Below are 14847 nucleotides of genomic sequence, written 5' to 3'. Positions count from 1 at the left end.
ACACTCCTTTTTGTACTATTATCTTACATATATATATATATATATATACATATATATACATATATATACATATATATATATATATATATATATATATATATATATATATATATATATATATATATATATACAAAGACACATACATACATCTATTTGATTTATATAGAGTTTTGTTTCTTAATTTTCCCTTTAAATTTTCCCTATTGTTCCGACGATATAATAAAATCATATAAAACTTTTATTATTCATCATTCATTTAATATTATTTTTTTCTTCTCCATATGGTGTTTAGATTTTCATTGTTAAAGATTTTCCCTGTTAAAGGCTTGCTTTGTTAAAGATTTATTCTTTGATAACATAATATATATATATATATATATATATATATATATATATATGTATATGTATGTATGTATATATATATGTATGTATATATATATATGTATGTATGTATGTATGTATATGTATGTATGTATATATATATGTATGCATATATATACATATATATACATACATACATACATATATATATATATATATATATATATATATATATATATATATATATATATATATATATATATACATTTGATAACTAAAATAATTTCGAACATCGTTATTTATTAGATATTTGCGCAGCGGTGACATAAGAATACGTTTTTTCAGGTTACGATGTGGAATACGATGTTTTCTCCGCCCCTGATTACGGTATTTGCCCCGCCTTAGGGTGTTACTTGTAATGTTTTTTCATTATATACATCTATATTATATACTGTACTGTATTTTGTTACTAATTTTTAATCCCCTATCCCAGGGTTCTGCTGTATATTCAGTTATTATTTATTTTTACTTACATTAGCATTACTAAAATAATATACATTTATGATTATGTTTAATATTTCAGCAAATAATTTCAAAAATGTCTATTTTAATTCATTTTGTTAACAATAATTTCTGACTTGTTTAATTCCTAATAAAATACATGGAAAAACTCGTTGTGAACGACGATTTGTTGAATGTCAAAACACCAATGCTTAGAATACTAAAAAAAAAACAATTGCGAATTACTCAGGATTTCTACACAGAACCAGAGCATACTACTCCTGTGGATTAAATAAAGGGTTCCGTTTGAAATTTCGTGCAGAATTTTGAGTTCGACAGTAACATTCAAGAGTTCGACAATATATACCTTAGTAAGATTGGAGGTTACATAAATCGAAACACTGTGAAAATAGAACTCAAGATGTGAATTGTAGTTTGAAGAATCCGAAAAATACGAATTTTTAAATTTCCTTCTTAAAATGGCGTCTATATTCATAATGTGACCTGCATATTTGATTGTATGTCAGCAAAGCAAATCAGTTGGGTGGTAGTTCTAATTTTGAAATTAATCTTGATATTTTAGATCGAAGAAAAACACAAAACCAAATGTCAATCATAGTTAGAAATAAGCATACTTATGTTGAAAGCTTTAATTAAATCATCTACCAACTGTTAATACTTAGTAAAATTGATCATTCTAATTTTTTTACAACTATTATTGAAATTTTTTACCTTTGTTATTATTTTTTCCTCATTCTTTGTATGTCGCCTAATCTCACTATGACATCCAGACTTCCATTTCCATTACGATAGAGCTAGCGGCTGATTCCTATATTCTACAGAAGTTCTTATCATAAAATAACTAGCAGGGTTACCCGACGTTGCCTGGGGTTGAATGATGATCAACAAATGTTTTATACTCCCATATTTTTAATATCATCGAAATCGGTGAAATCGCGTATTTTTCAATCAAATCAATCGATTGCCTACTCTAGTTATGAACCCGTCGTGGTGCACTGGAAGAAGTTTTATATACTGCCATGCAGTGACTTAGTTTACAAGGCACTCTAGGCTACATAACACTGTGGAAAACCTACTGTCGATTTTATAAAATTATTTTTATATATAACGTCTTGAATTAAAGTTGAAAATGCAAACGTCAAGTATCATACTTCAGTTGGTCTCTAAACAGAAACATTCATTTCGCACGCGCCCTTGTCATATCAAAGAACTTACTGTTGATTTTATACGCTTGGCCTTACTGGTTGTGCGAAGATATTGAGTAAATTAAAGTTTCAAATGAAAAAGTCACGTATCATTGTGAAAGTGTGCTTTAAACAGAAACATTTATTTAGAACGCGCCACTGTCATATCAAATATCCTACTGTTGATTTTATATTACGGACCTTTCGGCTTGTGTGGTGATAAAACTTGTCAAATGCATTTGTCATGTTAGGCTGCGTAAGATGTTAACTTTGATCAAAATCGCCTGTTTCTTTCTTTAATCAGATCATTTCGATTATCGATTATCGATACTTATCGAAGACATTCTGATAAAACGACTATCTAAGAACACTGTCAGGCACCTAATGTATCTTCGTGTTAAATGCCATAGAAATCGGTCCAGCATTTTTGGAGTCCATAGGAACGAATCTTCAGACGCACATGGACACAAAGTTTCTTTTTATATAATAGTAAAGATGTTCATTTCAAAAATGATTTCCCTTCTTTGAATAAACACGTAATCATTTCAATATGACCGTCAAAAATATAGACATCGATGTTACGTTTATATCTATCGCCATTTCCTCATTTCGTTGCTGTTTAACTTTAATAATGTTTTATCCATGTTGTATTTAGATTTTCTATAATTTTGTAGTGTTTTCTTTTTTTCTATAATTTTCTAGTTGCTTCCCAATCTTACATTTTATTTAGATCAATCTAATATATATATATATATATACATATATATATATATATATATATATATATATATATATATATATATATATATATATATATATATATATATATGTGTGTGTGTGTGTGTGTGTGTGTGTGTGTGTGTTGTTTTGGTTTGGTTTTACCGATATGTTTTGAATGAATTCAATTATTTACGAAAGTGCATTTTTACCTAAATTCGAGTTGGGAATAATTTTCCCTTTTAACCAATTTGGTACCCCCACATTGGGAGCGGTATATATATTATTTTTAACATGTAATTATCCACTGACACGTGTTTCGTCGTCTACGACTCATCAGAGTGGCTGCATCGGGACCCAACGGTAATGAGCCTAAACCCTTATCCCTGGACCATCTCGCCAACTGTCTGGATATATCGCGATTTACTTAGATTAAAACAAAACAACATCTAAGTAATTATTCATTTATACCTACGGACACTATTGTTTCATGCCTACGCAATCATCGGTGTAGTGTAATAATTCTTGCCGGTCATGAGACTAGAACACAGCCAGCCAAAAAGCCACAGTTTGCTCAATTTGCTGAACCTCTACCCCAGGGTCACCAAACAATCGCCACGGCAATGAATGGAATTAAGAAGTATTAAACGCAGAATTCAGGCGAATCCATAGTGTTCGCACGGGCGGAAGTTGTGAACATTGCATAGACGCTAGTTGACTGCTTTAACTATTTAATATGTTTATTCTTTTTTTTTTGTTTCAGTGGTATTTCAACGGTACTCAATACCGATTAGCGTTTACTAACGAAATTCCAACTGTTTTTTTTTTTCAATTTCTTTGAATGTATTTTCATCAAAAATTTAAATTTAAAAATGCATTTTGTAATTTTCTTTTTTCTCCAGTAAATTTTATTAACTTTCCGTTTAGTTTTCACATCATTTAAATAAAATGTGAAAACCCAACATTTTCGGCATCTTATTTTTTTTAAATATTATTATTTTTTTTATATTATTATCTTTTTTAATATTATTATTTTTTTTTAATATTATTATTTTTTTTAATATTATTATTTTTTTAATATTATTATTTTTTTAAATATTATTATTTTTTTTAAATATTATTTTTTTTAAATATTATTTTTTTTAAATATTATTTTATTTTTACTATTATTATTTTTTTAAATATTATTTTTTTTTTAAAATATTATTAATTTTTTTTTTCTATCAACGCGGTATTTAAAAACCTGTTAATTTTTAGGAAATAATTTTAAAACAAGGGATAAAAATTATCCGGATGATGTAATTTGTAATTGAAACAAAAGTTTCAGTGCATCTCTTCGGCGTATAAACATGTAGATAAAAAGTTCCCCACTTAAGATGTATATATATATATATATATATATATATATATATATATATATATATATATATATATATATATATAGGGGGGTGGGGCGTACGTATAACATGAGAATAATAGAAATAGTATTCCGACGAGATAGAGAAATAAAACGCATATCACCGTTTTGTCTTTATTGTGTTGACTTTTTCTGTATGAAATAATTTATCCAGGAGAAGTCTTAAAATAAAGACGAAATGTTTATGAACGTGTGACTTAGTTTGTTCCTTTTCTTTATCTCATACTGTCTGTCTGTCTGTCTTTCTATTACTCTCTCTCTCTCTCTCTCTCTCTCTATCTCTGTCTATCTATCTCTTTATATATATATATATATACATACATACATACATACATACATACATACATACATACATACATGATCATGTATATATATACATAATTATGTTAAAGGCATTTAAGATTGATAACTAATGAATTTAATGAAATTATAAAAAGTACTCAATAAAAGAAGAGCAAAATATATTTTCATTAATATAAACAAATGTACATTGTCGGGGCAGTGGACATGCTAATGTTTCCGACAAATAACCAGAAATCCTAGTTCCTTCTATGAAAAACAACCATTTATTAAATCGCTTGACAAGGACTTCTAGTTTTTACCAACCATTTGTCCGAAATATTAGCATGTCCAGTGTCGTTACCATGTAACGAGCAAACAGTTAATAAAACATGTTAAAAAAACACCTTGAAAAAGAGTTAAAAACATATTTAATCTGAAAAGGAAACACTTGATAAGTTGATAGTCCTTAATTCGCGGAGTTTCGAAAAAATACTTTCCTTCTCATCAGTGGGTAAGAATTAGCAAAATGCGGGATCGGATTTTGCATACAAAAGTATTTGATGAAACAACAAGTAAGTCAAAGATCTTACTTGATAACAAAAAAGTGAAGCATAGGGAATATGGTGAAGAAAAAGGTGATTACACGAGAATGGATAGTCTATAATTCCAGATTCAGAATGTTCAGAGTTAAAACACCCAATGAATTTAATGAGGTTTATGCAAGAGTTTTCAATATAAAATAAGGCAAGATATACATTTATTGTTTGTTTTATTTAGGCATCGCTGCACAATTATGAATATGTTTCAGTCAATTAGTTATAAATAACTAGAGATAACATCAAGCGATCTTTTACTTAAATAATTTACGTATTGTAAATATCGGAAATAAGACACTTGAGTACTTCATATACTGTACTTATTAATATCAGCTCAATGGTTTATGAGTTCGATTGAAAACATCCAAGTTAAGATAAATAAAATGGATATTTTATATCAGTCTCGTTACTTTTTTATTTTAGTTTATTATTTCTTTTGAATTTTAATTTAACATTAGTATGATTTCTGAAAAATTATTTTTACAGGACCGTGTAGAGCGAATAGTAAAATATATAAACCAGCAGGATTTTCACATAAATCCAGAATGAACAGATGGATGAAACCAGGGTACCTCCAGTTGAAATAAAATAATTTATGTTTGTTCTTGCAAAACATACGGTTGAGTAATGTGATATTTTTTCTTCTGAATTCGTGATCAATTCTATATAAAATAGGTGTACATATTTCTGTTTCTTTCTTGAAAAAAAGAACATTTTCTTGAAAATTTGAGAAATTCACAACAGCTATCGTTTTTTGCAACACATTATGTTGGTAAATAAATATTTTAAAATTGAAAATTATTGAATTTCCTTCAATAATATTTTTTTATTGTTTTTACCTTGTCTCGTACCTAAGGTGTTTTTGTACAAGATGCCATTGTCATAACCCGCAAACAAACACTATATACAATACTTCAAACAGACTACAGCATTCTCCTTATATATATATATATATATATATATATATATATATATATATATATATATATATATATATATATATATATATATACACTTTTTAGTACCGTATCTTTCTGTTTACTTACATTATTGTTTCAGCTACTTGGCCGTTTTTTTGGCCGTCTGTAGCATCCTCAGACTTTTACAGAAACCTTTTACAGATTCTGTAAAAGTCTGAGGATGCTACAGACGGCTAAAAAAACGGCCAAGTAACTGAAACAATAATGTAACTTAACAGAAAGATACGGCAATAAAAAAATAAAATGCATATATGGTCTACAACTGTATTGAGCACTTTTTCAGTTTTTATTAATTACCATTTATTAATTACCATTTCCACAAAAACTATATATATATATATATATATATATATATATATATATATATATATATATATATATATATATATATATATTGCAATTATAAACGGAAGCCTTTTATTATTCATAATTGAATGAAAATGCGTTTTAAAATAAAGAAAAACAAGGCGAAGAAGTGGAAAGAAAAATAAAAGGGAGATATAAAAAGTGAAACTCGAAAATATGTACGTTATTAAAATAAAGTTGCGTTGTGTTCTATTATGGGTAAAAAAAAAAAAGGGGCGGGGCAATCAAAATAAAGAAACGTTATGATATTTGTTCGAAGATCCTAACGACTTTCCTTCATGATTGCAATATTTATATTCTGTACCTCACCCAAAGAATCATATACCATATGTATGATTAACAGAAGTTCTCAATATTTATTTTTCATGCAAAACAGCTCACTCAGCATATTAAAATTTCGGTACCAAAATTTTGATATGCTGAGAAGCTTTTTTGAAAATTAAATATTTGAATCTTGAAATGTAAGTGATCTGCTATTCTCTTATATATGGTCTGTTGTTCTATTTACCATATATTGAGCTTTTAAGCCAAAAAGATTGCTATACATAAAGAGTAAAATATTATTGCAAAACCATATTTTACCAAAGAAACACACACACGTACGCACACACACACGCACACACACACACACACATATATATATATGTATGTATGTATGTATGTATATATATGTATATATTTATATGATTAGATCACTCTAATAAAAAAGAATAATTATTAAATTTCAACAGTATTTTTCGCGGTTAACGGTAGCCGAATGAATTGGGTCCTTTCTAATGTAGCCAGACATGACTTGTGTTGCCGGGTTCGAATCTATCGACTGGTATTAATCGTGACACCCTGAACTAATGATTCTTGAAAACATGAAACACTAGTGTCTGTAGGTATTTAATAATTATTATAGTATATATATATATATATATATATATATATATATATATATATATATATATATATATATATATATATATATATATATACCCACACATAATTATTTAATAATTATTATAGTAAATACTTATATATATATATATATATATATATATATATATATATATATATATATATATATATATATATATATATATATTGCGTGTGTATAAGGATTTCGGTCGCACATTTCTTTACTCACCCTGTGTCGCCTCGAATACATATTCCATAATTAATGATTATAAGATTAATAGTTTAGGATTTAACCAAGCACATATTATTGACGACCATGCAATCCTTTCTTTAAAAATATTGCGTAATACAACCTAAAATTTAATGAAAAGCAAATTTTTCCTCCGTTCTTTTTGTTGTATCGAAATTATTTAAAATAATTTTTTGGTGGTGTGTCAGGGTGTATGCAAAATTTACAGAGAATGTGCTCATGCCACTCATCGGGTTGACGATAATGTATATTCCAATATGGCTGATAATGGGTCCATATTATAGACACACACACACACACACACACACACACACACACACACACACACACACACACACACACACACACACATATATTAATTAACAGAACGGGTTAAAGATTAATACTTGCGAAATTATTAATCAAGTTTTCATAGAGGAAAACAAGATCGAATTAATATGTACGATCGTTTCAGAAACTCTTTATTCATTCAATATTTACAAATAAAACCATCGAGGAATAAAGTAAAATATTTCTGAACATCGTCTCCTCGTCAGCATAAATGGGGATGATTGTAGTCAGGATTGGAAAAGACACCAAATTTTAACTTGCTTATTGAATTAAATATAGTTCCTAATTACAATGCACCCCCACGGGACAGAGTCAGACAAGAGTCGTTTTGTTAACGTGGAGACAAGGAACAAGAATAAAAATTGTCACAGTCCTATGTTCACCAACTATATTTAGTTCAATAAGCTAGTAAAAATTTGGTGTCTTTCCCAATCTTAACCTCCGCCCCATTTATGCTGACGAGGAGACGATATCTAGAAATATGTTACTTTATTATTCGTCGGTTTTATTTGTAAATATTGAATGCATAAATCGATCGTATATTAATTCGATCTTGTTATGTTTCTACCTATGAAAACTTGATTAATAATTTCACAATTAATAATCTTTCACCCTTTCCGTTATATATATATATATATATATATATATATATATATATATATATATATTAATAATCTTTCACCCTTTCCGTTATATATATATATATATATATATATATATATATATATATATATATATATATATATATATGTGCGTGCACGCGCGTGTGTGTATGTGTGCGTGTGCATATGCACTTTTTGCGTGGAAACATTTATTAGAAATAATATGCCTATTTTACTGACTTTACTTTTAGAATGTAGTCTAATATCAATAATGATATATTCATTAATTTAGGATATATAACGCACAATCACACACACACACATACACACACATACACACACATATATATGTATATGAATTTGTGTATATATATGTATACATGTACGTGTGTGTCTACACACACAAATACACATATACATATGTGTGTGTATGTGTATGTGTGCATACTTCATAAATCTTAGCATTAAAAATCAGTAACAGCTATATAGCCATGTGACTTACTCTATTTATTAGAATATATATTCCGAACTTCATATAAATTCATTAATTAGTTTAGTCAATTATTCTGACCACACACACACACACACACACAAACACACACACACACACACACACATATGTATATATATATATATATATATATATATATATATATATATATGCATACATACATATTTAAATTAATTTAAATATGCATACCTGACTATAAAAATGTTCTCTCTCTCTTAATATATATATATATATATATATATATATATATATATAGTAGAAATGGCAAATGATAAAAACCTGAAGTGCTCAATACTATTGTAGAGCAAATATACGTTTTATTTTTTATTACGACTCCACCATGAACGGATGTTTCTGTAATGTCTAAGGAGGCTACATAACGGCACAAAAAAGGTCGCGTTGCTATAACTAAACATAAAAAAAAAACGGTAATAAAAAATAAAACGTATACATATACACACACACACACACACACACACACACACACACACACACATATATATATATATATATATATATATATATATATATATATATGGCAAGATCGCTAGTTTAGCTTAATTTTCCTTAATATATTTTCAGAACTTGCTATCTAGTACTGTATAGAGCACTGTTTAATAGTTACTAAACATTGATATGTAATATATTATACCTCCATATAGCATTATATATGGAATATGGATACATGAAATATGTTTTTATTAAATTATTGAAGTAATCTTTTTGATTGTGATTTTTTGTGTAGTGACATGTGATTCAAATACTTTTATTTTTAAAAACATGTTTTGAACTAATGCTCCTGCTATATAAACGCCACGTTTTATTTATTGTTGTATTTTTTATGTTTTTCAGTTGTGTTTATTGTTACAACTTGATGTAATACCTAACATCCTTTTTTTCTCTGCCCATCAACTCTCCTGTTTCATAAACTACCATTTAATTGTGCGATTAGCATCATTACTAAGTAGGTACATTGCGTAAGTAAGCGACACATACACTCATTTAGGCACTTACGAACTGGTATTTGGATAAGAGTTGCCGTTCGGTTTTCGAATATCTGCGTGGGTACACTTGCCACGTAAACAATAATACAGTTATCGCGTATTATATATATATATATATATATATATATATATGTGTGTGTGTGTGTGTGTGTGTGAGTTATTTATTTATTTTTTGTGATACGTTTTGAACGAATTCAATTATTTATACGAAAGTGAATTTTTACCCAAATGCAAGTTTGGAATAAGTTTCCATTTAACCAATTTGCTACCCCCAAATAGGGAGCGCCCGGCAGATATATTGGTTTTAAAATCATCTCCATAAATCTCATATACATATATATATATATATATATATATATATATATATATATATATATATATATATATATATATATATATATATATAGAGAGAGAGAGAGAGAGAGAGAGAAAGAGAGAGAATAAAAAGGAACAAACCGTATTATGTGTTCATCAACGTTTCGTCTTTATTTCGAGACTTCCTCTGGATGAATGAGATTAAGAAACCGGTTTTCTTAATCTCATTCATCCAGAGGAAGTCTCGAAAGAGTCTGTATATATATATATATATATATATATATATATATATATATATATATATATATATATATATATATATATATATATATATATATATATATACAGACTCTTTCGCGGTGACACAGCTCATCAATGAAGTCATATATAGGTCGATATATTGTGTGTTGTATATTTGTTTATATGTTAGTATGCTTTTTGCAGTTTTATGAAATTTGCAACTTGAATACACGTTGACATATCGTGGTCGATTAGCCTTTCATTCACTGCTACCAACATCCCTTGTGTTTCGAATCCTGATGTGGATACAGCGGCTAACACTGATAACCCATAAATAATCAAACAGTAGCAACTATATCAGCTAATATTCTAAAATATGTACTTTTATATGTCAAAAAAAATTATAGGTTTGACAAATAACTAAATACTTATGATTTAATTGTGTATATATATTGTTTTTTAGTTCATGTTTACAGTATACAATATGTGTAAATTACTTGTCATAGCTGTCTATATTTGAATTAGATACATGTATTGAGGATATATATATATATTAGTGATCTACTTTTTTCCTTAAGGTTTGGTTTTTAGTTTTATTGCTTCTGATTTATCAATTGTATACAATGTATTTAGAGTAAACGAAAAGTAAACAAAACATGCGTATTGCTTTATTTTTTTTTACGGTTGTATTTTTAAAATTTGTCCGGACATCTCTTGAATTACGAATACATTAGAACAAGAATTCAAACGTCGTGACAAAATTTTGAACTTTAAAAGTTTTCTCACACCTTAATGAGAAATAAAAGCACACGCATGGACACATGTATGTGTATGCTTGTGTGCGATAGACGGAGGATGTGTCTGTGTATTTGCATTAAAAAAATAAAACAACAACAAAAAGTATAATATTAATTCTGTAAATAAGACGTCATTGCCAGATAAAAATCTATCTCTATATATATATATATCTATGCACCATGTTTACTCGATAGATTCAAATGCATTCGGAGTAATCAGGTTATAAGTGAAAGACCAAGTCAAAAATATGCAGAAATACATTGTTAATCACTTTTAACGAATGTGTTAAAAACAATAACATGCTGCGTAAAAATACATGTACACACACACACACACACACACACACACACACACACACACACACACACACACATATAACATGAATATAAATATATATATACATATATATATGTATATATATTTATATATATATATTTATATATATACATTTATATATATATTTATATATATACATTTATATATATATATATTTATATATATATAATGTATTTATATATATATTTATATATATACATTTATATATATCCACACATATGTACACATATATATGTACGTACATTTACTTATATACACGCTTATACACATATATATATATATATATATATATATATATATATATATATATATATATATATATATATATATATACATATGCATATTTACATGCGTATACATATATATTAATACATATATTAATATATATGCATGTATACGTATATATATATATATATATATATATATATATATATACCCATACATATATGCATGTATATACATATGGATATATAGATTTATAGATATACACATATATTTCTACGTGTCGATGTGTGTATATATGTATTTGAGTAAGTGTCGTGGCAAGGGAGTAGTTACTTGTAATTTGTTTGCATGTTATTGTGTGCATATGTATGAATTAAGGATCTTATGATTTGCGTTGTAATTGAACAATTGTATTCCTTTTTTTTTGGGGGGGGGACAATTGATGACAATGACCAGAAAATGCATATAAAACAAGCGTATACTCAACACATAGATACATCGATATACATATACATAGAATAATATACATATGCGTATATATGTATACGTACATATATATATATATATATATATATATATATATATATAAACACACACACACACACACACACACATATATATATATATATATATATATATATGTATATATATATGTGTGTGTGTGTGTGTGTGTGTGTGTGTGTGTGTGTTTGTATGCGTGTGTTTATTTATATTACTTACCCCTACAATCGTTGCAGCCATAGTAGGTGTTGGTTCTATAGCGGTCGGCACATCCTTGTCAGTGCTTGAGGTGTTCTGGTTGTTAATGACGAATACGTAATTGTAAAAAACAAAAAAAAACAAAAATGAAGACACTAGAACTTAGTGAAATTGAGTAAAATATATGAAACACATCTGATAAAACTTCATTTATGTGAAAAGGATTGAAAACATAGATTCCTATCTTTCTTTTGTTTGTTTATTTTCTATAATACTTTCACTTTTCTTTCTCTCTCTCTCTCTCTCTCCCTCCCTCTTTCTCTCTCTCTCCTCTCTCTCTCTCTCTCTCTCTCTCTCTCTCTCTTTTACTTGCACTCTACTGTTCCTTTATTTCGATTGTAGAGGTTTTAAGGTTTGTTTGTATATAGGACTTTTATGATTCGGATATATATTGATATTTCACTTTCAAATTCGTGATCATATAAATTGATATACGTTTACTTTATATAGATTATTTAAACCTTGTTTTTTTTCGTTCTCTTTGTCTCTTTTTAAGCCTTTCATAATCTACTGTTGATTGCAGTATATACATATATACATATACTTATACATGTGCATGTTGACTATATTGTCGACAACAAAATATTGTATCATCAATAATATGCAAGTAAACGTCCGTTACCGCTCAGATTCCCACTCCACCGATGAGGATACGCTTTGGCTAATAATAAAATCGTACACCAACGGAAGTGTCTGTGCTATTAAACAGAATAGAATCAGCGAAGAAGGTGTGATGTTTGTTATTATTCCTTTCTTTTTTTTTTTAATTTCTTTTCGGCCTTTTAGTAGCAGTGAGCGCTACTAATTGTACTGTTCGTTTTTTTTTCGTTTTTTTTTTTAGTGTTAGCCGCTGGTAACTACTGTGTAGTTGAAATTCGTGCTGCGTCGGACTGAAAAGCTCCTCGTTTCTTCCGATATTCGACGCCCAATGAGAAAAGCACGACCGACCACCGAGCCACAACTACATAAAAAGAAGCAAGCCTTTCCCCGTATAAGTGTAACAGTAACACCGTCGTCTTCTTCCTCTCGGTCTTTGAGCCAGTCAAAGATTTCATTTTCTTTTTTTTTTTACTTAGACATGATGACATAATTGGATCCTTTTTTTTATTACGCGATTCGTTCTTTGGAGAAACGTTAATTGATTAGCAATTATTTACCCAATGTTTTTTGGGTTTTTTGTTCTTTTTTTTTACATTGGCACACTGTTTATATATATATATATATATATATATATATATATATATATATATATATATATATATATATATATATATATGTGTGTGTGTGTGTGTGTGTGTGTGTGTGTGTGTGATGTAAATTATGGAGATAATGGAGATAGTATATCAATATTATGGACAATGAAAAAAGAAAAAAATAACCATCCCCATTTCGTCGTGAAAAAGTCTTGAAATAATGATGAATAAATAAATAATTCACTTTTTCTTATATATATATATATATATATATATATATATATATATAAAGCTGAATGTGTGTGTGTATGTGTGTGTGTGTGTGTGGTCACGAATAGGATCCTATATGGTTGACTATTTAAAAAAAAACTGATTACATATAATTATAGAAGATGTATCGAGACACAGGAATGGGTATGTTTGATCTGGCAGAACGGTGGTTCATAAAAATTGTGGGATCTGCGTTCGTGCCTGGTCCACAAAATATGGAAATAAAAAATTTAAAAATTAAAAAAAAAAACATTTACAAATGTTTTTGATATAGATATACATAATGATACTTTGACAAGTATGTTTTAACTTCAATAAGGATGATATAATAAAATTGTGGGGTCTGCGTTCGCGCCTGGCCGCCATAGAATGGAAATAGGCACAAACTTTAATAAAGACTTTTCATAGCTATCTGCGTAAGTATACTTTGATAACTATGTTTCAGTTTGAAGAAATATGGTATAATAAAATCATGGGGTGTTCGTTCGCACCTGACCTCCATAGAATGGAAATATGTCACAAAGTTTAACAAGGTTTTTTAGTATAGATCCACGGAATATTGTGATAAGTGTTTCAGTGTGTTTCAATGTGAACAGGTATGCTATAATAAATTATGGGGTTTATCTATTTTATTTTTACTTTCATCATATTTTGCTTTGGTTTTGATAGCCCCAAATTCGAAGCTATCTCTTTACAACAATTTCTTTTTATAACCTATCATACTTT

At 27.9% G+C, this 14847-nt stretch overlaps 1 protein-coding gene across 4 annotated transcripts in view; it reads right to left on the bottom strand.

The window, feature by feature from the left end:
• The window catches only part of LOC145286282 (transcription factor Sp9-like), a 304352-nt gene extending 290706 nt beyond the window's left edge, over window positions 1-13646 (bottom strand). Inside the window, exon 1 of one of the 4 annotated variants that reach the window (XM_080135132.1) lies at window positions 12620-13646. Coding sequence is in view for 2 of the 4 variants with exons in the window: in XM_080135135.1 (XP_079991261.1) it covers window positions 12620-12640 (21 nt within the window). In the remaining 2 variants the exon portion in view is untranslated. The remainder of the gene's footprint in view (window positions 1-12619) is intronic. The other 3 variants (XM_080135135.1, XM_080135129.1, XM_080135126.1) reach the window with 3 other exon arrangements.
• Window positions 13647-14847: the final 1201 nt, after the last annotated feature.

This window comes from Euprymna scolopes, chromosome 10 (assembly GCF_053919585.1).
Source record: "Euprymna scolopes isolate OS-2025 chromosome 10, ASM5391958v1, whole genome shotgun sequence".
NCBI lineage: Eukaryota > Metazoa > Mollusca > Cephalopoda > Sepiida > Sepiolidae > Euprymna > Euprymna scolopes.
The sequence above is the reverse complement of the archived record's forward strand: the minus strand, read 5'-3'. Positions and strand labels throughout refer to the sequence as shown.